At 39.7% G+C, this 23,781-nt stretch overlaps 2 protein-coding genes across 2 annotated transcripts; one reads left to right on the top strand and one right to left on the bottom strand.

Moving 5' to 3' along the window:
• The first annotated feature begins 2,700 nt into the window (after positions 1-2,700).
• mat2aa (methionine adenosyltransferase 2Aa) lies at positions 2,701-12,989 on the top strand. The gene is made up of 9 exons (XM_086300596.1): positions 2,701-3,041; positions 4,756-4,833; positions 5,172-5,294; positions 5,670-5,782; positions 5,904-6,047; positions 7,333-7,551; positions 7,662-7,844; positions 8,503-8,636; positions 9,208-12,989. The coding sequence occupies exons 1-9, from the start codon at positions 2,942-2,944 to the stop codon at positions 9,308-9,310; spliced, it is 1,197 nt and encodes a 398-aa protein (XP_086156722.1). The 5' UTR covers positions 2,701-2,941; the 3' UTR covers positions 9,311-12,989.
• Positions 12,139-17,935, bottom strand: sftpba (surfactant protein Ba). Its single transcript, XM_086300597.1, has 10 exons — positions 17,788-17,935; positions 17,664-17,713; positions 16,573-16,647; positions 13,831-13,953; positions 13,628-13,738; positions 13,454-13,534; positions 13,120-13,303; positions 12,713-12,771; positions 12,560-12,625; positions 12,139-12,477 (listed from the first exon to the last, which is right to left on the bottom strand). The coding sequence occupies exons 1-9, from the start codon at positions 17,837-17,839 to the stop codon at positions 12,569-12,571; spliced, it is 792 nt and encodes a 263-aa protein (XP_086156723.1). The 5' UTR covers positions 17,840-17,935; the 3' UTR covers positions 12,139-12,477; positions 12,560-12,568.
• Positions 17,936-23,781: the final 5,846 nt, after the last annotated feature.

Here is a 23,781-nt window from a genome sequence, read left to right as displayed (position 1 = left end):
GGTTTTTATTTTATTGTGCCTGTAATATAAGAAAGTAAAATACATCCACTATTGAAAAAAAGAAATAGTTCTTTTCTGAGAAAAAGGATATCAAGATCACATTGTCATAATATTTAAACAGAATTCAAACTATGAGTTTGTCTGTGGACTGCACTGACTCAACAGAAATCTGCTGCGTCACCCCCCTGAACTCTCCATGCCCCAGGAACCCTCCCTCTCTGATCCCCCCAGGAACCACCCCTCCTTTTTTCCTCCACCGGATGCGATTAGTCACACATATGGAATCGATAAGACACTTCCGGAGTACTTCCGGTAGGGTCAAAAGGTCAAGGCTGGGGCCATCAATCAAATTTTGACACAAGCAGGGTACCTATTTTTTCACGTAGTTGGCCATCCATCAGTCATGAACAGAAAACATAAGAGACGTGGACTCGACTTATATTTTTGCATGTATGTGTAGAGTGCATGCTGGACTTAAAAAGGTGTTTTCAAAAAGGTAAAAAGTCTGTCTTTTGAATGTCCAACAAGAAGTCAATGTTGAGTCAATGTTAAGAACTCTAACCAACAAGATCCAAGATCCAAAACCAAAGATGATGAAAAAGCATAAGAAAAAAGGAATCCTTATCTGAGCAAGTCACATGAAAAAGAAACTTTACCTGTGGTCATGTGAAAAAATAAGTACACACTTAATGCTTCCATAGTAAATAAGAGGGTAGGTATAAACCAGATGTTGCTGATCAAATGCACTTGATGGACTAACCATACAACGGTGAAACTGAAATAAATGGATAAATAAATAAGACAAATAAGAGTTGCATCTCAGATCCTGAATCAGTTAGCATATTGTTAGAAAACAGGACTCTAATTCCAATTCACTTTACCATTGGAGAAGATATATTTCCATTATATACTTATGTGGTTCTGCCTAAATGAAGGTGAGATGCCCTCATGTGGCTGTACCATTTTGGAGCTATTTGGTGTCCCTTAATAATTCATTAATTAATCTAATGGATTATGACACTAATTCTAGTTCTTCTATCTATCCCAGAACACAAATAACGTTTTTTAAAGTTGGGATTACAAAAACATGGAGTGTGATCTCATTACATTAACATTACTTTTGAATTTCTTCAGCATCAAATAATAAATGTGGCACCTTATTGAAAAAATAGATGCAAAGCTTTGACTTCCAAAAGTACAGTAGATCTTTGGTCAATGACATATCTCTTGTAGTTTTGCCTATGTACACCAACATGGTGGATTTAAAAGTGGATCAAGATGTGACTGGAGTGCAGTTTGTGGGTTTAACAATAGTATTACATAATATGATTAAGAATTACAGAAATCAGGCGACTGCGTCACCACTGAAGACATTTCTTTATCTTGTGAAACTCTTGGGTCGCTTTGAGTCATCAGTTTTGCAGCATATGGCTGAACATGCGTAGCGAGTATAGCCTTGTACACTTCACAGTTCATGCTGTTACTTCTATCAGCGGTCACATTATCAATAAATGCTAGTGACCCAGTTTCACTGGTACCCATACATGCCCATGCAATAACATTGACTCCAACATGTTTGACAGATAATGTGATATGCTTCAGATCATTAGCTGTTTCTCTCCTTCTCCACGATCATTATGGTGCAAATTTGTTTTGGTTTCATCTGTATAATGTTTTTTCCAGAACTGTGCTCTCTTTTGGATGTTTTCTGGCAAAGTCTAATCTGACTTTCCTATTTTTGGGTGTAACCAGTGGTTTGCATCTTGTTCTAAAACCCATTTGTATTTACATTCCTCCTTCTTCACTATGTTAGATGTTTTGTTATCTGTTTTTCTTGACCATGGAAACAATTCTGTCATCATCCACTTAAGCTGTTTCCTGTCATGTTTTAGGCCTTTTGGTGGTGCTGAGCTGCTCACTGAATTTCTTCCTAAAGTTGTTGCTGTTTCTCTGGTTTTTCAGTCTTCATTTGCACATTCTTCCCTTTGGACCTCTTATTGAGTGTTCCAGTGGAAAGCTACCAAAGCTTGGATGCTTAGAATCAACTTATCTGCTTAATTTTTTTTGTGAATTATCGGGGGAAAGACATCACATGGCCATGAAACTGCTTGTCAGTCAATTGCTCAGTTGCATTTGAGCCTCTGAAAGTGGCTGTACTTTCTAAACAGTTAATGCAATACATTTGCTAAACCCCTTTAATTAAATCTGAAAGTCTCTACTTGAATCACATGTTAATTGTTTGATTTAAATCCATTGTGCTGGTGTGCAGAGGGTATTACAAAAATTGTAATTTTCCCAAAAAACTGTTTGACATCTTCCTATTCTCTTTGCACATCTCATAATGTTTTCAGTACAAATATAAAAAAAAAAATGAAAACACTTTGCACACAGTACAGTGGAAATTTATCCTTTACGTATTTACAATCGCGCTATAAATTAATCCCTCTCATGGCACATATTTTAATAGGGCAATCATGGTTTATTAGGGTTCTTATTTTTGTATTTCCACATTCTAGACCATAACATCTTGTCACAAACGTTGGAAACTGCTTTCCAAATACTAAACACAACGAAACACAGCGTGCAGCAGATCTCAGGGTTCACTTGAGTCACTTGAGCAATTTGTCTTCAGCGCCATTTGGCGTTTAGCTCTTGGTATGAACACGCCCATGAGCACCACATGGTCTGTGCTCAACAATAACATTGGCTGCAGAGCAATGATTTGAGGGGTCTGAGGAAATTCGTGCAGACCATAAATTCAGCTGTCTGGTCCGTCCTGTTTTCCCTGAACTTTAACTGTGGTTGTCGCTTTGTGTGTGCGTGTGTATGTGTGAGAGAAGCAGGTGACCCTAGTGAAGGTGTAAAACGTGTCTCCCGGTTTTTTATTAAAGCTGTGTAGTGGGTATATAGTCGGCTAGCTTGTAAGCTAAGAGTGGCTAAAATGAACTACCAGATGAACGGTTTCATTAACAACAGCAGCTCGGTTTACGATGAAGACTGCTTCCTCTTCTCTTCTGAGTCAGTTGGAGAAGGACACCCCGGTAAGTTTTAACGTGCCATTCCCTGTCTGTGAGGTAGTTTCCTCCCTCCTCCTCCTTGACCATAATAATTAGCTTAGCATCCTGTTAGCCTGTCAAACAAGGTTGGGTACCGCTGCTAGCTTGGCATGTCTGAGTGGAGTTTATGGAAAAGCTAGAAATAATAATTTCAGTGGCTTGTTTAATTTACTTTTGAACAGTAAAGTCAGGGAATATTAAGTAAAAGGGACACAAAGAAGAGGACACGACGTGATTTAAGTGAATGTAAAGGTTGTTTTAAAAGGGAAAGGGCTAAAAGTTACACTGGCTGGAGCAGTCTAATTTCGGCTAAACTCTAAAGCTGAATAAAACTGATATTTAGAACGTTTTAACTCAAAAAACATGAATGAAAGAATGGCCTGCTCGGCTTCTGTTTTGTGGACTGTTAAACAGTTTATACAAAATGTAAAGTTTCCCACATACCTTACAGACTCTACCTGTAATCATTTATACTCCTTAGAAGTTAAGGGAATAGTTTATTTGAAAGCTCAAAGTCACTGTTGCATGCTAGCTGCATGGCGGCTAGCTGGTATGCTAACACCACGTTATCCCGGACTGTTGGTGCTTGTCAATCACATCCACCCCATCTCTCCGTCAGCAGTCAGATGTTTTATCCCGTTGGGGGTGTTGGCAATACACGCAAATTTGTGTTTATTTAGGACCCTTGGCTACCTTTTAGCACTGCATCATATCATAAGTTCAGACAGATAATAATGCTTAATTTGTCGGAGATGTTTAAGAGTTGATTTGTCCTGCTTTATCGCCACTTTTCAAGTCGCACACTGACACCTCTCCTAAACAGCTCAAACAAAAACCTAACTTAATAAGCTTAATGAGGTTCGGGCCTGTGGCAGGACTGCTTTTGTGTTGGCTAATTCACTGTAAGGGCTTACTAGAGCACTTAAGCCATCATTAAAAACGCTGTGACAAGACTAGTTAAATCTTTTCAGTGAAAAGACTTACAAGAAGCCAAAACTGAGGTCTTGCATGCTTTAATTGAAGAATTATTGAGCAGCTTGGGACACAGTGTGCTGCAGTTCTCAGTCTCATACTGGGACAGCTCTGTTGCAACAGATAATAGGCTTACCAGTACTCCTAAATACAGGCACTGCAGGGGCTAGTGCTCAACTCTGAGGGCAAAGTAGTCCCGTTTACAGCCTTTGCAGTTAGAAGGGAAGAAAAACTGCTTCAACAACCTGAAAGCTGAATAGTCTGTTTGTAAATCCTGTCACACCGGTTCTAAAATTTGTTTTTTGGAAATGTTGAAGTTGAAGACCAACACACTATGGTTGGTCTTATACTATAGTTAAAGGCCTCCAAATATGTGGATATGGAGTTTAGGCTATGGGTTTCAATTTCTTTGCATTCAAGCAATCAAATGTGGAAACTACATCATGAAAGGGCAAGCACAAATATCTTTGCATCTGTTCTGTATTGAAATGATTTTTGCTTTTGTTACAATTGATTGAAAACTAGTCATTATCCAGTCTTAAGTGGCAAGAAGTGTAAAACCTTCTCTTAATGATCGTAATTATTAATTTGAGACTTGGCTTTTTATAATATGCATAATTTAATGTTTCATTCATTTAATTATGAAGTAAAATATCAGCTGTTATCGTCATTTTACCAACCAAACTAAGGAATCGCATTAAACTGTTGTGCTTATTTTGCTCCACAGATAAAATCTGTGACCAAATCAGCGATGCCGTGTTGGATGCACACCTCAGACAAGATCCTGATGCCAAAGTAGCATGTGGTAAGTCAAAGAGGCAGGGCAACCATAAAGGCTTTTTTTTTTTTCTTCTTTTTTTTTCTTTTTTCTTTTTTTTAACTATGGCACATGATCCACTGTTGAACCATATCTATGCAAAATTGGGCATGTTACAAATCTCTGAAACAATACCAGTCTGAAAATGTACTTTCTTAAAATGTTGTTTTTAGGGGCTTGTATTCAAATGATCTATCATGTGCTTTCAGAGTTCTGCCCTAGGGTGGGGTTTAGGTGCAGACATGGCAACAGTTGTTAATGAACTGCATTTTCTTCAGGCCATTTTCATTGCTTTCACTGCATATGGTTTTGTTTTTTGTCCTCAGAAACTGTTGCCAAGACTGGGATGATCCTGTTGGCTGGGGAAATCACCTCCAGGGCTAATGTGGACTACCAGAAGGTTGTCAGGGACACAATTAAACATATTGGCTATAACGACTCTTCGAAAGGTAAGATCAGCTAGCTGTGAGTTTAGCTCCGGTTCAAATGTGTGCAGTTGTATCCAAAAGGCCAAAGAAAGAAAAGTAATGGTAACTCTCTTCTCTCTTGGAGAAAATTACAGTAAATCTTGAAGTCTGATTATTACCCTTTCATAAAAAGACTTGTGCCACCACTCTGGCTTAATGCCACTGATATCATGGACGTAGGCTGAAAGATTCTTGAACTTTTTTTTAAAATTATTATCAACTATAGTTGGTCTACAGATCTTGTTTGCACATAGTGACAAATTCAGTAGATGCAAAATTTGTCCTAATACTACTTTATTTTGACGTATAATGATAAGCTGAAACATTTTACTGAGGCTTATTTTGGGGGATTTATAGGCTTTGATTACAAGACTTGCAATGTGCTGGTGGCTTTGGAGCAGCAGTCCCCTGACATTGCCCAGGGCGTTCACCTGGATCGCAAAGAGGAGGATGTCGGAGCCGGTGATCAGGTCAGCTGATTCTTACATTTTGTCTAGAGCCAAGTAACTGAAGCCAGAAATGTAGCAGTAATGTACTTTAATGATTTGGTAAATCATTTAATGATTTGACACATGACTGCAACTGTGGCAGGGTCTGATGTTTGGGTATGCCACTGATGAGACAGAGGAGTGCATGCCGCTTACCATTGTCCTGGCTCACAAGCTCAATGCCAAGATGGCTGAATTGCGCAGAAATGGAGAGCTGCCCTGGCTCCGCCCCGATTCCAAGACTCAGGTATGTGGTCAAAGTATATTTACAGTTTGGAGCCAGTTCTTTAAGTTATAAGTGTAGGTGGAAGCTAAGTTTGTTTATTTCCTTCCTTTGTTCGGCTTTTGTTTTTCCTCCTCTTCAGTTTGTACACTTATGGTTAGTTGGTAATTGGCTGTAACCCTATTTCTGACTGTACTGAATAATTTAGACAGTATTTGCAGATTTAAGTGTGGTTTGAATGTTGAGTTCCTGCTTTGACATGCTGTAAAAGGGAAATCTTAATACTGTGTATAAATAATGAATGGTAATATTTTATATTCTGTGTTTAAAGTGCTTGGTGCCCTCTGTTCCTGTTTTGGTGCATTTGCTGTTGACTCTTGTACATTTTTGATGCAGTTTATAAAGTTTCACTCACACAGACGGTGTAAAAGTTGGATGGGTGGATGTAGCTACCATGATGCCACTCATTAGTTCTGGAAGTCCAGCTTTGAAGCCTCAAAATAATTATTTTTTATTTTTTATTTTTTGTAAAACCTGATGTGAGGAGAGGGTTTGACTGTGAAACTGCACACTCATTGGCTAACAACTTGGTAGACAAGTCATGCCATGGATTATCCTCCTTTCTGATGGGATGTGTTAAGACAGTTTACAAAACTGACTTGTAAAGAGTACATTCTCACTTGAACATGTTGACTCTTAGTCTTTCCTGTGCACCAGTTTATCTTGCATAGTAAGCAGGTGACTGTGTTGAAAAGCTAAACGCAACAGCCCGAGTTCAACTCCAATCAAAGGTTCACTGCTGCATGTCTTTCCCCCTAATCCCTCACTTCCCCACTACTGTTATCTAAAGGAGAAAGACCAGAAAAGCAATGTGAAAAAAGAAAGCAGTCCTCCCATAGGCCAGCTGCAGGTATCTCCACCTGGTGGACCTTAAAAACATTGCAGATTTAAAGCTTTTGTGCACAGGTTTCACTTTTCAAACACAGAAGCTACATCATCTTTATACAATTTATATTTATAGTTCAGATAAAATTGGACAATACTGTCTGTCCTACATTTTGGGAGCTCTGCAAGAAATGAAGATTTGTGTTGTGGGTTTTTATGCTGTTTTTGGAAAGATACTGTTAGCTAAAAGACATCCTCACATTAACTATCAATGCTTTAGCCACAGGCAGTGAAAATATTTGTGGTAAATACAGATGCATGTCATTATTATTGCAGATGTTCCTGCAAACTGTTTTGCTTACGTTTGTTCAAGCCTGTGATCATACTAGCTGGAGCCATCACCTGTCTTTGTTTTCTCCCTCAGGTGACTGTTCTGTACAGGCAGGATAGAGGAGCCATGGTACCTCTGCGCGTCCACACAATTGTGATCTCTGTGCAACACGATGAGGCCGTAGGTTTGGATGAGATGCGTTGCTCTCTGAAGGAGCGGGTGGTGAAAGCCGTGGTTCCCAGCGGGTTTCTTGACGATGAGACAATCTACCACCTGCAGCCCAGTGGGCGCTTTGTCATTGGAGGACCACAGGTGAAACAAAAGCTGTAAACCTTTTGAAGGCAGCCATGCTGTCACACTAAGGTCATTAAACTTTCTAGTGAGATTTAATGGACTAATACCTCCACCTTTACTTCTGGCAGGGTGATGCTGGACTGACCGGGCGTAAGATTATTGTCGATACTTACGGGGGTTGGGGAGCCCATGGCGGTGGAGCTTTTTCTGGGAAGGACTACACAAAGGTAGACCGCTCTGCAGCCTACGCTGCCCGTTGGGTGGCCAAATCTCTAGTAAAAGCTGGGCTCTGCAAGCGTGTCTTGGTCCAGGTGAGTACACAGTATATCAGTTTTACTCAATCTAAAACCTGCATATAATGGGATTTAAAACTCAGCTGCCTCTAGAACTGAAGGTACTCAAATTCATGGTTTTACATCTCACAAAAAGCAGTGTTTACAGCTCCCCGTAGACAGTCATGCACCAGCTTGTCATCTATTGAATTCTGCTTGTTGGTTTAATCACCTTTTAATGTTTTCATATTTAATTTGTCTGCAAAAACCTGTTACCATTGTACATGCATCATTGCATCTTGCTCTGGATTTTCATTTGCTGGTATTGGATTCCTGTGCTTTCTAAGAGCATAGAAAATATTTTCTGTGACTGCCTAGACTTGAGTTGTTGATCAGTGTGTACAGTATGTGTTGTAAAATGTACTCTACAGTTAAAAAGTTCTCAATGCTGCTCTATTGGGAAAGCAAATCAAGTGGTGAGCAGTTCTAACTGGTCTCTGCAGCTTGTCCGTAAGCTCACTATTCCTGGGCTTAACTGCAGCAATGATCAGCTCTGTATCATCACACTCACAATTGAATTGGAGAAGCTTTTTGACTATAATCAGTGTACTAAAGCACATGTGGAGTGCTTTGGTGTTAAAATGTCTCTCCTGTCATTATTTTTGAATGATGTGTTTATGATTAACAATTGTTTTAGGTATCCTATGCCATTGGTGTTTCCCATCCCCTCTCTGTCTCAATCTTCCACTACGGGACCTCCCAGAAGAGTGAAAGGGAGCTGCTGGACATTGTGAACAAGAACTTTGACCTCCGTCCAGGAGTTATTGTCAGGTATTCTGTGACAGTATCAGGTCTTTGCTACCAAACCTGCACTTTAGTTCTGTTTTATTAGGATCGTTGTCATTTGGTTTTAAACAAGAGGCATAAAAAAGCTAGTCATGTAGTCTAAGCCCTTAGCTGTACAGGCCTAGAAACTGGTCTGAGCATCTGGCAGCCTACGGTTACTACGGAGAAAAATGTGGATTCCTTGACCAGCTGGCAAGTAGTTGGTAGGTGAAATTGGGCACAAAGTAGGTGGTTTTACTTCTCTATATTTCAGCAGTGAAACTGGCATTCACCCAATCAGACGTTATTCCCTCTCTCTTGGGGTCTGGGGCCTAAATGTCAGAAAACTCTCAAAATGGAACCTAGTCTGTTAATGAGGTAAAGCATTGGCATGTGTATTTGAGTTATATGATATAACATTCCTCTACAATCTTGTGTTTTTAACATCTCTAAACAACAAGTTTCAGCTATTGTATGTTGTTAAAACCGTTCCTTTAACCAAACTGCATTTGTGATGCCGACTACCAAGAGCAGAAATGTTTAGCTGGCGAGTCACTCTATTTAATTCTTGTTTCAGGGATCTTGACCTGAAGAAGCCCATCTACCAGCACACAGCAGCTTACGGTCACTTTGGTCGTGACGTCTTTTCATGGGAGGTGCCAAAGAAGCTGATGTACTGAACACCCCCCTCCTGTTTAATGGGCCTTGTATCTGTCATCCTTCTTCCAGTCTTCTCCCTTTTTAAAATTCGTCCTCTCACAAACAGCCACACTTTGACAGCCTTTGCTACATACAAAATGCCCTTTATCCACATGTTGGTACACATCCCTGCAGAGAAAAAAAATGGCTATTTCAGTTCAGTTGCCAAGACCAGAGTTTAAGCGCTGCGGCCAGATTCAAATAATTTCTGGTGCATTTCTTTTTCTTTTGCATAATTAATGGCGATCATGTTTCCTGGCACACCTATGGAAAGAGTGCACCGATTTGTATGTCAGCAAATCTGGTATTATTGACACCTCCATATTAAAACCATACTTGCATACAGTAATGAAAACACTTCTAGTATTCCACAACCTTCAAATTCAGAATCTCACTGCAGTGTAGTTTTAGAAGTGATCAGTGGAAATGTTTTGTCTAACTTGACGGTAACTACACAGTACAGAAACGTCTTCTATTCCACTTGCACTCCTTTTTAAAAAAAAAAAAAATGTATATTTTTTTTTATAAACCTCTTGATGGCAAAGATGGGTCAAACGCTACAGTTTTCTATTTATTTCTATTTTTGTTTGTGCTGTCCCTTCAGGCCAGTGTTTTCTGACGTTTTACAGAGAAGTCAGAAGCTGCTATGATCTCGTGGTTATGTTGGGCTGTACCTCGATTTATTTTGTAGGCTTTAAAACCATGTGAATGTTACAAATGATGTTAAATGTGTCAACGTTCTGCTGACCAAGATGAAGGCACAGTACTTGGCATTACCGAGACGGAGTCTGGGTGTATTACAGAGAAACCTGGGCTCCGTCACCTCTAAGCAGGGGCTGCCTTTATCTCATGGAAACACCGTACTTAAATATTTTATGATGGTGTTTGAATGTGGGACCTAAGTTTGACTAGCAAGGAGGGACAACTGAATGTTTGTCAAGTCGATTTTATTTTTTAAATTCTGAAAACTTTTCCCAATCTTGTTGCCTATCCTGGTTTGTCCCGCCTGAACTCAATGGGAAAGTGGAACATGAAGAGTAAAGCTACATCACAAAGATGTGAGCACCGCACAGCTTCAGTTAGTAGTTTTAAGGTTACCTAAAACGCATATTGCATGTACAGATGCTGTTAATCGAATGCAGAAGTTGTAAAAGAAGCTTTTCTTTTAAAATATTTGTTTTTAAAGCGATGTATTCATATTTAATGCCATACATTGTGGGCTATGATTGTGACAAATCAAATGTTTCCATGAGAAACTGTTCTGAGATAACTGCTGTTCTTTTAAAGAGACTGATACACTTTTTTTGCTAAAACTCTAGATTGTTCATGTATGTGTGATTGTCAGACCCTGGCTAGATTCAAACCTGAGGCTTTTATGGAGTTTTTGCCTTTAAATGCTTTTCCTGTTGCACTTCTCACCTAAATGCTGATTCAACTCAGGCTTGCAGCATTTGGATGTTCCTGTGTTGGTTATTGGCAGGTTTAAAATATGCCTGCATCATGCAGCTAGATGGTGCTGTGTTCCCCAAAATTATAGTGAAGTAGGTTTTTAGTCTGACTCCTGTAGCACCACCTTGTGGCTCGTTGCATGTACTACAGATTTAAATTGCTCCTACAAATCTGGCAAACATGTCTGAAAGAGGGTTAATGTTCCCCTCACCTTTGTTCAGACACTCCCACAATAGTTACGGTCATCCTGCAGGCTTTATATCTGGCATTTGTGCAAAAGACTACTTGCGCTTATTGACATCTGCACCCTCACACACAGCCTCTGACAGAGGGAGGGAGAGATCAGTTGTAGACGACTGTTTTAATCTTGCCGCCGAGTGGAAGAGTTGGTGGGATAACTTGCCATGTCCAGTGTATTTATTTCTAGGTTGCTGTCTTGTGAGTTGAGCAACCCACAGAGATGCAGGTGTCGCATTTATGTGACTGCGTTCATTCAGACTTGGCGCATGCTTAAAGTGATATATTAATGTTGCAGTGTTTGGTAAGATTTTATTTTTTCATCGTGCTCCTTCAGGCATGCAGCAAACGCATCAGGATGCAATCACAATAACAGGATGCTGTGGCTGACGGGCTAATGTCACACTGGTTATTTAAATTAAGGAACCTACTTTTTAAACTTTGTCTCCTCTCGCTCATCCACAGATGGAGAAAATAGTAGTTGGTGTTGTACAGAGAAACCAGCCTGTTTACATGTCTCCTGTGGACGATGTGTTTGAGGAGCACTCCCTCCCTTGTTCAGTTTTTGTTTTTTAAAATCATTTAAGTCTGCCAGCAGTTGCTAAACATGGGGGGTTAAAAAAAAAAAAAAAAGTGCCTTTTCTCCTCTTGCAAATTTCCTCTTCCCCTACCTCAAAGTACACAACTTACCATTTTGACCCTGACAACCCCAAGGCTAGTTTCCGTCTTTGGCGTTTCCGAGTGTGATTTGTTGTTGACTTTCTCTTAAACTGTTGAAATAAAATGCACCCTTGCTTTGTGCTTACAGGCTGTGCTTGTTTTATGTGAAGGGCTAACTTCAACATCTTTAAACTGTGCTGCTGTAGATGACACTTTCATGTTTTTAAATAAAGCAGAAGTGATCCTGTCTGCGAGGTGGTAAAGACGAACACTTCCGGTCTCTATTTGTGCTTTATTACTTCTTCCAAACTGCTGACTTGAAAGTAGGAAGATGACTAAAGACTAAAATATCTGCCCACCCTACATTCAGCAGTCGACTCAAACACTTTTACCTCATTTGACTTCTAAATCTCAAACATAAGTCTATTTAACAGCAAAGGATATGTTGTCAAGTCAGCTGGGAAACACTACAAAAACACTTTATTAAAGAAGAGACAGGAAACTTGAGAAATGGTTGGTATATTAAAAAAAAAAAAAAGCACAAAGGCAATAAGTGAAATCTAACTCTGAGCCAGTAATATTTACTCTGCTACAAGAAGTAGCAGTAGCGGAGTAAAGATGACACTTAAACACAATGTTTTCTGCATTTCATAACTCTGTGCAGGCTGAATATATAATGCAAAAATTACAGTATGCAGTAAGAAATCAAATTGGGATGTGAAATGCTGTTAAAATGCTGCTGATGAAGATTTGGTGCTCGATGAAATATCTGCTGCGTCCACCACGCTGACTCTTATTGGATCTGCTTTGAAAAGAAGTTGTGTTATTGAGACTGCATGTTTTTTACTTTGATTTCACACAAACTGTAATCAATGTACACCCACCTTAATCCTTCAGATTGTGTTGTAGTTCAGAGGCTTCCAGGCAAATTTGTGGCAGTAGAACAGAGTCTGCACAAAGTGAGACATGCATCGCATGTAATACTGCAGTGTCTGAAAGCTGAACGGGTGAATTCATTGTAATAGAGGTTTACTTACTCCGCACTTGAGAGCAGTCTTGACGTCTCTGCATCTGTATGTTGTCAGAGTGCATGGATCTGCAGGTTTAAAGCAGGAGATAGAAGAAAGTTCACTTGCTAACTGAGAATTCTTTAAAGGGACGTTTTGTATACTTTGATTTGTGCTTTCAGATTAGACGGATGCATCAAATTTAAATCTCAGTTCCTGGGCCTAAAAAGTACTGTAATGCATGAATGATGCAGTTGTAACTAATGTATAATTATGCCATATTAGGTCTGCACTTAAACTTTTTTTTTTTTAAATATAAAGCATGTACAAGACAAATTATTGGACATCCTGGTCTCTGGAGATTTTGTGTCCAACATATGACATATTAAGTAAACGATCACAATCACTGCAATAGAAGCAAGGGAGAACAAACTGACCCACAAGCAGAGATTCTTCCCCTTTACAGAAGTGCATGAGGTGACAGATGGCCTGCGGGGTCGCATAAGCCAGTATTGCATCCAGCACTGTCCTGCTGACCTTGTCGATCACAGTCTCACACTGGTTGCGGTAGGAGGCCGGCAGAATATGGCAGATCTCTTCCAGCAGCTTGACCACTGCTTCCTGTAGAAGAGGAGCAGAGTTTAAAAAAAAAACAAACAAAAAAAAAACACGGGCAGTGATTACTCTCAGCTGTGTGGTCTGATTGCTTTTAAGTGTCTGTGTGCAGCACAAGGAAGTACTGTTTTTATGTGCGGTGTAACCGTGTTTCACCTCTGTTCTTTCTTTGGGAAGCAAACCCTCCAAAGTCTTGATGAGGAAGGTGCAGAAGGAACATTCGGTTGAAGGCTTCACCTGATTGAGGCACATAAATGGCAAGAGTTCAGCACAATGTTTTTGTTTTTTTTTTCTCCCCGCAATGTGTCTTTCTAAACTTCAGATACTCACATTATCACTTGTCACAGCAGCCTGAAGGGCCTCCTGGGCAAAATAGCTGAGCATCTGCTCTTTATCACAAGAGCTGCAGAGCCCGAGGATTTTGCACACCTCCGCTGGTTTCTGTGGAAGAGAGGAAAACATGTTTACTGACTTCTCAGTGTCAGAAATGCCATACTCAAGGATGCATCTGGTTTTGGACTTCTCAGACTTACCAAGATGGAAGTAACAAAATTGATGGCCAGTGGGAACATCTTCTCCACCTCTTGTTTGCAGAGATTGGCAGCTGGACCGTGCATGAGTGCACACACGCTTTCAATGCCATTCATGATCTTTTTCTGTGCAGAATAAAGCGGTGAGTCAGAATATTGACTTAAAGACTGGTAGCCCCATTTGTCTTCAGCTAAGTAAGCAGAGCAGGTGTGGCATTTTTTTTTTTTTCACATTACATAAATAAACTTGTTGATTTATTAAAATGCATTTAAATGGCCTGTATTTGTATAGTGCTTTTACTAGTCCCCCCTAGGGACCCCAAAGCGCTTGACACACCCAGTCATCCACCCATTCACACACTAGTGGAAGGCAAGGCAAGCTACAGTTGTAGCCACAGCTGCCCTGGGGCAGACTGACAGAAGCGAGGCTGCCATATCGCGCCATCGGCCCTTCTGGCCAACACCAGTGGGCGGTAGGTGAAGTGTCTTGCCCAAGGACACAACGACCGAGACTGTCTGAGCCGGGGCTCGAACTGGCAGCCTTCCAATTACAAGGCGAACTCCCAACTCTTGAGCCACGATCGCCCCGCTGGTTGCTCGTTTTCCTTTTGTTTTGCTTTGTTCATTTGTCTCTTTTAATTCTATTTTGTTGTACTTTTTCAACATGTTCAAAATAAAGATTCAATCAATCACGATCGCCCCCCTGTCTTCTGCCCCTTTAGCTTTCATCCAATCACAACATGTTCATTAACCACCTATTAATACTATGTGAGGCCCTAAACCAGAATCAGTGTTGTGGATATAAAGCTTCAGTACAAAATCTTAACAGTCACAGAGTTAACAAGTGAACTGAATGAATACTATTCAGTTTTCTATTTGTGCCTAACAGTAGCAGGGTTTTTTTTTTTCCCAGACTTGTTTACTATGGTGTCATGTGGTAGTGGTTGAGAACAAGGCATATGTTACTTTTTATTTATGTTTTCATATTTTCCTCTATATAATACTATTTAAAAGTCTTGAGGAACCCTTTTCTTGTTAAGACACTTAATACTGACCTATGATGCATTCAAGCATCAAAACCCTAGTATTAGTAGTATTTTTGCACCAACCTAATCAAAGGTTGGCAGACAGGTGCAGCGTGTCCGTAAAAAGTTTCAGGAAACTGGACAAATAGAGGATAAGTGTTCATCATTGCCTAACAAGAGATTGAGTCTGAGTGGACAGGGTGGTTGTCAGGAAGCCACTCTTAAGGAAGGGAAATAACAAGAGAAGGTTGACCAAATTACACTGAAAATCAGTGGCAACAGGACTTATGGAGTGATGAATCATCATTTGAAAAATTTTGGGTTTAAGTCATTTTCAGAGGAGCTCAGTAAAGCGATCCAACAGTGAGTGTTTACAGCCATCTGGCATCTCCTGTTGTGTGGGGATGCATTTTATCCAGTAGTGTGCCTGCCTCTAATGGTAATGGATGGGCCTCTCAGAGCTCAGCATTATTGAAGCAGTGTGGGATCATCTTGACAGAGAGCAGAACAAAAGGCAGCCGACATCCAAAGAAGAGCTTTGAATGTCCTTCAAGAAGCCTGGAGAACTATTTCTGAAGACTAATAAGAATATTAAGAGATAACACGAAAACAGTTCAGGGTGTGTTGAAGAATAAAGGAGGTCATACCAAATACTGACTTTCAACCTCATTAGAATCAGACTCTGTTTTTGTCTCTTACGCTGTATTTCCATGTATGCTTACACATTGCAATGAACCACTGCACCTTTTCCCCAGCAAAACACAACAAAACGAGGGGTGGTTCAAGACTTTTGCACAGTATTGTGTAACAGTTTTGTTTGTTTTTTTTAAACAGATATTTGGTTCATTTTTGTTTTTTGAGATTAACAGTGTGCACTGATACAGTGACGTGATTAAACGCTGGTATTTTTTAGGTGTTACTTCGTAGCGGCAGAACCGATTTAAAGGTGAAGCGTGGACACTGAGCAATGCGGTGTTTGGTGAAACTCAAATATTCAGACACTAATGTGTTGTTTCTTTTTTTATATATACATCACTCCATGTCAGTGTGAAAAAGGAAAACAAGGGGTGTTCACAATACTGCTGTGTTCATTAAATAAAGGCATTGCTTGACTTCACACCAGCATGCTGCTGTGCTACATAAGCTCCAGACACATACTATGTAATAAATCCCAAACATCTTTCTCTGCATCTTTCCATGTGTACATCCTCTTTTATATCAATGTTTATCAACATACGTGATAAAAAAAAAACCCCAACTTATTTCTGTCTTTGGAGCCTGTAAACCAGATCAGGCTAGATCAAAAGAGGATCTTGGAAGTCAAGTAAGTGTGTGTGTGTGTGTGTGTGTGTGTGTGTGTGTGTGAACAAAATTTGAATGGTAAATTTCATTTCAACTTTTCTTAGAAAAAATAGGAAGTGGCTCACCACCAAAACTATGAAGTGACCTTTAGTTTGGTGTGTGTGTTTTTAAGACATGCACAACTGGTTACAGATTATTTACATCTCCGAAGGTGAAAAATGTGCTCTAGATGATAAGATTACACTAAAAATTCCTGGAATGTAAAATATTTAGTTTTTCTTTATTCATGCCACAGGTCTCATATTTTAATCTTATATAATATATTTAATATGGGAATGGAAGATGTGGATAACATTATCAGCGAGCAAATTTGAACATTTAGGAATGTGTTTGCTCCTCGGGCACCAGGTGTACTCACCTGCAGGTCTGCATTGGAAAGCATGTCAACAAGGAGTTCAAATATTTTGGTGCAGTCTTGGCAAACATCTCCGGTCTGAAAAACAAAATCACATGATGAACATAAATTAATACCCTAAATCTAGGTTTGTTGGGATCTCTGTGCTGTGGGCACAGTTTAGTTTGGTTTAAAGTTTATTCAATCTGGATTCAAAAGTAGGTGGTAAAACTTTTACAACCTTTTATAACTCGACGCGTAACAGCAGACTTCTTCATTTTGAAGAAATGAAAATCTCACTTCTCAACACTGCGCCCTTACATTTGCTTTTGCCCTCACTGTGAGCAGTGCTAAAGTATCACACACTCCTATAGTGTCATTACAATTCCCCACAAAAAAAAAAGAGTTTTAGGGAAAAAGTCTGCAAACATGTTCATGGTACTCAGGGAAATTATGTGAGTTTTTTCCTTTTTACTAACTACTACTAAATTTTAAATTACAGATGTCCAACTCTTTTCACATCGAGGGCCACATACAGCCCTCTTTGATCATAAGTGGGCCGGACAAGTGAAGTTTCCCCTCCTGTGAGTTTAAAGACTACACATTGACTGCCTGAGATATTTTAACATAAGAAAAAAAAATGTAATTTCTACAGTTCATCTCAGGTTTTCTACATGACAAAGAAATGCTGCTGAAGTAAATAAAAGACCTCACGCATTGAACAAATTAGAAATTTCTATAGTCAGTAGTGAAAAAAACACACAACATACTTTTACTTTCATGTCTTTTACTTATTTATTTTGGTCTACTTTGAGTGGCCATGCAGGAGGCCTTTATTAGTAGGCAATGCGGTAAGACCAGAGATGGGCAGTAACGCGCTACTGTAATCTGATTACTTTTCAAAGTAAGTAAACCTCCGCCTACCCCATTCCTGCTTTACAGGTGAAAATAGAGCAAACTTGACCAACACTGGGTAAGACTCATGAAAAGATTTTCCAAAGCCGTCCAGTGGACTGAATTGGAGTCCTTGCAGAGCTGATTCTGGCCCCCGTCACTTATGTTTGACACCCCTGATTTAAATGTAAAACATGGCTTAACTATGAGAAATCACTTACTTTTAACTCTTCAGGAACGCTTTCCAAACCACCGCTGCTGTAAGTCAAGGCTACAGGAAGAAATTTTCATTAATAACCTTCACTTTAATTAATCTCATCACTATACTTTATTTTATTGTCTTACCACAGCCTTGGAGAGCGATGGAGAGAAGCAGGGCAAATGTAAGCAGGGCCATCTTCTGTTAGTCTCTGGAAGGTTTCCTTCCTCACATCTGTGGGTGAACTGCAAGAGCTGCTTATATCTGATCCACAGCTGTGGTCTCAACCCGTTAGGTTTTTTTTTTTTTTTTTTGGGGGGGGGGGGGGAGCACGCTTGAACCAATTTGATAAGATCTCATTCAGTTAGCAGAAGTTTTTTTATTCCCCTCCCATTCTCAATATGGTAATGTTAGTCGAGTTTCATATTCACTTCCTCACACAAAGGTACAAAAACAAGTTATTATTTTATCTTTCAAGACATGTGTGGGCTTTTTTTGTAAGTATGTGCTGTATTTCCTAATGCACTACACTGTCATATCCAACTCTGCATACTTTATCGCTCTTTCTTTAAAACTGTACCATTCACAACGTAACTGTTTCAGATTGTAATCTCAGTTTGCATTTGACAAACATAAATGGGGGAAATGTTTCTCCTGCTTCAACTCGTTCCTTTTAGCTTCCCAGAGTCTGTGCAATATCAGCAAATAATATAAAACATGTAGGAATTTGCCTTACAGCCTTGACCTAATGCTAACAACAAGCTTTGATAACCACAGATCTATGACTGTAGGTCGTTGTTAAGTTTATTTTTACATTTAAAACTTCTGTGACATGCCATTCGTACTACTACTTCCTGTGGAAAAAATGAGAATAACTAGCTCAATACTGTCAGACAGAGTAGATGCTTAAAATCAAACAAAAAGTATTGTTAGACACTAAAAACCGGGGTAAATATAGAACACATTTTCTAAATGATGGTTTCATTTATTAAGAGAAAAAACTAAACACACCCGCCTACTGGGCCTACTGTTTGTAAAAAAAAAAAAAAAAAAAAGAAAGAAAGTTGCTGTGACTAATCGCATTTGTAGAAACCTGAGGTTAGTTTCACTAACCACACCCAGACCTGTTGAATCAAGAAAACACTTAACTAGAACCTGTCGGACAAAGTGAAATTAAAGATCTCAAAAAACGAGATATCACATCACAATTTAAAGACACTTTCTGTAAAAGTTTACAAAGCCATTTCTAATGCTTTGGGACTCCAATGAACCATGGTGACAGCCTTTATCTACAAACAGGTAAACCTTGGAAGAGTGCTGACCCTTCCCAGAATTTGTGAATCTCCCACTGCAAAATTAATCCAAGAGCACATTCACAACTCACAAAAGAACCCAGAACAACATATACAGATCTGCAGGCCTCCTTTTCCTCTGTTAAGGTCAACAATAAAAAACAGAGACTGACCAAAAAAGAGCATTTCATAAAAAGAACATCACGCTGACAGTCAAACACGGTGGTGGTAGTGTGATGGTTTGGGGCTGCTTTGCAGCTTCAGGACCTGGATGAATTGCCATAATTTGTTGGAACTGTGAATTCTGCTCTCTATCCAGCAGGACAATAATCCAAATAAACCTGAAAATCCACGTCTGAATTGCTCAAAAGCAACAAAATTAAAGTTTTGGAGTGGCCTAGGAAAAGTCTGGACATGAGATGCTTTCGGCATGACCTTAAACAGGCCGTTTAACCTTTAACCATAAAAATGTGGCTGTAATAAAACAGTTCTGCAGAGGAGTGGAAGAAAATTCCTCCACAGTGATGTGAAAGACTCAACGGCAGTCATCACAAATGCATGATTACAGTTCTTGCTGTCATGGGTGGGACAACCAGTTCCTGGTCACTAATTTGTGCAGAGTAGTGTGGGGTTTTTTTCGTGAAGATGTGCATTATTATTTCACTGACTGCTGTAGAAGATAACCGAGGCCATATTGTTTGCGCTACATTTTGTAACACCTGCATAATCACATGTTCAGGTTCAAATAAAGTCAAAAGCAGCATGAGGCTTCAGTTACAGGAAATCATGGCACTAGTTCCCTTTCTTGCTTCTTCAACTTTTATGTTTGCATTACATCAAAGGACTGCTCAGTGACACCTCAGATGTACCTGCTCCCACATGTTTAGACAAGAAATAATTCAAAAGCTATTCAACTGGAAATTGTACCAAATATCAAAATACAGGGAGTTCGTGGAGTGATTTTGTTGGAAAGACGCATCTCTCTGGACTTTACAGAAATCTTTTTTTTTTCATATAGTTAAATTATAATGCAAATTGTTGAAGTCGTTTATTTCTATACAAGACAATGTAGAAAATTAGAATTTAGAAAACTGTAAGGCTCTTCAATTATAACAACTTAATAAGGACTTTATATACATTTTTAATGGATTTGGCTGATTTAACCAAATTCTATAAACCTTTGGGTCATATTTATCTAGATTACAATTATTTTATTACTATTTAACTATTATCTAGTTCTGCTTTGTTCAGAAAAATGTCTCTCACTCTTTTGATACCATTCCAATTTTTTTGTTTTTTGTTTTACTAAATCTCACACCAAACCAAGTGAAGTTCTGAAAACTGCCCCGTTCACAGCTGTGGACACAGATAATGAGAAGCATCACCGTTTTGAACAGCGGTGGTCTGAAACTGCAAACCTCTTCCAGGGCCTGAAATTCCCTCCACAACAGGCACGAATTAAGAACACTTGAAACAGAAAGATATCTGGATTTGGATGCATTCCTGATATGTTCTTGAGAATTTTGATTGTTTGTTTTCTTTTTCCTTTAACAATCAATGGGCATTTGTGAATATATGCTGGGAAACATGTAGTCTTAAAAGGGCCAATCCCCCCCCCTCCAAATCAAACAGCCCAGCAGGTAGCTCTGCATGTTTGATTACCAGATTTTTTACACTAGATGTCCTTTCTGTTGCAATCTGGGATCACCAGGCAAATGTGTAAACCACTAAACTTGGTGCAGCTCATGCTGTTTTTATATAGTCTCTACCTGATTAACCTTTGAGGGAAAAATCTGAGGTCATTAAGTCACCGTGAGTAATTTTAATGTTTATGTTTCTCTCATTCTTGTTGTTCACAAATGTCCAAAACCGTATTTTCACAGCGCAGTCAATGACTTTACACTGTGCAAGTTTTCCATATAATAAAATCATTTTCCTAGTAAAAAAATAGTAATTTAATAAAACAATAAAAAATATGAATACAGTGCAAATTGCAAATGGTTTCAAAATGACTCAGGTAATGCAATAATATGGTTGCAGTGCAGGTTTGCAGTGTGGTAGTTAAAACTGTGTCCAAACAGTCGTTATGCGGACATTTGATGGACTAGTTAAACCTGTTTATGGCTCTTGGCTCGTAATTCAGAGCTTCAAGGTCTATGTGTGAAAGGTTGCTCTAGTTTGCTGGATGAGAGAAGTTCAAATTGGCTGTGCATGGGTGTGCTTGGTCCTTGCAGATGGTGTTGACTTTCCTAAGTCAGTGCATGCTGTAAATGTTTTCCAGAGCTGAAAGCTGTCCCCCGACAGTCTTCCCCTTTCTCGATATAACCTGAGTTTTCCTGTGAGAAACCACAAAAATACAGTAGCAGCACCTGTCAGAGGAGAACATGTCACTTCAGTTATTTCAATATGCCTTACAGTTTCAGTCTAGATCAGGGGTGTGCAATTCCAGGCCCTGAGGGCCGGTGTCCTGCAGGTTTTAGATCTCACCTTGGGTCAACACACCTGAATCACATGATTAGTTCGTTACCAGGCCTCTGGAGAACTGCAGGAGCTAATTTAGCCATTTAAATCAGCTGTGTTGGTTCAAGGACACATCTAAAACCTGCAGGGACACCGGCCCTCGAGGCCTGGAGTTCCCCACCCCGGTCTAGATGCCAACAGTGAGACAGTTTTACATGAATGTCATTCCCTTTCAACCCCATTACAGTCTTGGTGCACAGCTGCTTATCATTACTGGAGTGTTTTTCTGTATTCTTGCAGAAAATCTGCCTGCTTTTTATGTTTGAGGTAACATCCAGGAAATTTGTCCTCATTAACAAAAAAAATGCAAATAAATCTTTGTAATTCACGCTTTTGTTTTCGGTGAATATTTTTTAGAATATTATACATAATGATCAAGAATTTGTTATATAGTTGGTAGAGTTTCAGTTATAAATGAAGCAGCGAGCTACAAAGAAGTGAAAGGACTCCATTTGTGACTCATGCTTGATTTACACTGTGCACCTGTAACTGCAACTTTTTACAGTAAAGTTCAGCTTTTTTTTATTTATGCTTGTAAATTTATAGTGGTCGGAGAGTTTGCTGCCTTTTCTATGCTGTGACTCTTAGCTTTAACTCAGAGTTCTCATCATAGGGGGGACTTTCTACTTCACGTCCCTTATGTCTGTCACCAAACTTTGCTCTCAGATATACAGCTGGGGCATATTCACCTGGAAGAACAGGGAAATCCTAGCTTCCTGTTGTTCTTCTTTATCTCTCGTATTGGTATAGATATAGCTTAGTTATTGATTATTCCCTAACCCACTCAGGTGTAATAGGAGATAATTCTGTTTCTGTTCTCAGCCACCATTTGGTTCAATCACTCATTTACCGGTAGGGTGTGTTGGGACACCCATAGACTTGACACAGATCTGTTATCAGTTCTGTCTCCAGGTGCTGACCTTGGTAAGAATGGCTTTTACTGAAACACTTAAGCCTGGGGACGAACTTCCCATCCAAGTCTCGTGAGCAAATCCAGGAAAACCAGAGCTGACAACAGGTGAGCTGTTCACGTCAGGGATGGACAGTGGTGACCTCTGGTGGTGGTGGTGGTGGTGGGGGAGGATGGGAGGGGGGGGGGGAATGAAACAGGGACCATCCAGACTCAGTGAATGACTGGAAGGTTTAAATATTACAGTCTTCACTATCACTGGAACAGATAACTATCTTAGGTGAGATCATTATGGACACACTGCCAGTAAGTGTTCCTGCCAATAAATCAATTCTCTGGAATGTGTGTTACAATGGCAAAGGTGTGTGATGGCCAAAGCTTCAGCTTTACAACCTGGTTGAGCATGTGATCACATGCCACAAGGCTTCGTGCAGCAGCCTGGGTGTAATTCTGTCTCTGAGCCCAAACCGTAGTGCAAAAGTAAAAGTCAGAACCAAACGGTGATCCTGGAGTATCATTTAATCCCAAATTATTACTGAAAAAACTCCAGGGCTTGAGCACAGTTTTTTGTTGGTGCTACATTGACCTTTGCAGACACATGTAGCTGTCAGGTGTCTAAATCTGTAGAACAACTGGAAATGTAGGCTCCTTTTCTTCATGTTTCTGTTTGTGTTTATCCTTTAGCCTCAGTGCTGCACAGATGACCTTAATTCAGTGTGGGTAAAGCACTTCTTTGTAGAAAGTGAAACAGCAGCATGCATGGAAAGGGAAATAACCACTCCTGACCAAAAAGTCTCACATTTGTCAACAAACATCTTGATGATCCCCAAGACTTTTGTGGACTCAGGAGACAAAAGTTGAACTTTCTTGGAGGTTGGAGTCCAGTTACGTCTGCATAAAACTAATACAGCATTTAATAAAAAGAACATCACACCAACAGTCAAACATGGTGTTATGGCCTAGGGCTGCTTTGCTGCTTCAGGACCCGGATGAATTGGCGTAATTTGTTGGAACTGTGAATTCTGCTCTCTATGCAGCAGGACAATGATCCAAACACACCTGAAAATCTACATCTGAATTGCTCAAAAACAACAAAATGAACGTTTTGGAGTGGCCTAGTGAAAGTCTGGACATAAGATCCTTCTGGCTGTCCATGCTTGAAAACCCTCCAATGTGACTAAATTAAAACAGTTCTGCAAAGAAGAGTGGGACAAATTTCCTCCACAGTGATGTGAAAGACTCATCGGCAGTCATCACAAATGCATGATTACAGTTCTTGCTGCCATGGGTGGGACAACCAGTTATTAGGATTAGGGAGCAATTATGTAAGTAGCTTTGGACAGCCTTTTCCCCTTAATAAATGAAATAATGAAACTGAACTGAACTAAATTTTACATTTACTCAGGTTATGTTTGTCT

The sequence above is a fragment of the Aulonocara sp. 'chitande type north' Nkhata Bay genome, linkage group LG7, assembly GCF_057382095.1.
Source record: "Aulonocara sp. 'chitande type north' Nkhata Bay isolate Kocher_YH1m ecotype deep benthic linkage group LG7, A_spYH_male_GT1.1, whole genome shotgun sequence".
Classification (NCBI taxonomy): Eukaryota; Metazoa; Chordata; class Actinopteri; order Cichliformes; family Cichlidae; genus Aulonocara; species Aulonocara sp. 'chitande type north' Nkhata Bay.
Note: the sequence above shows the minus strand (reverse complement) of the source record. Positions and strands in the feature narration are given on the sequence as shown.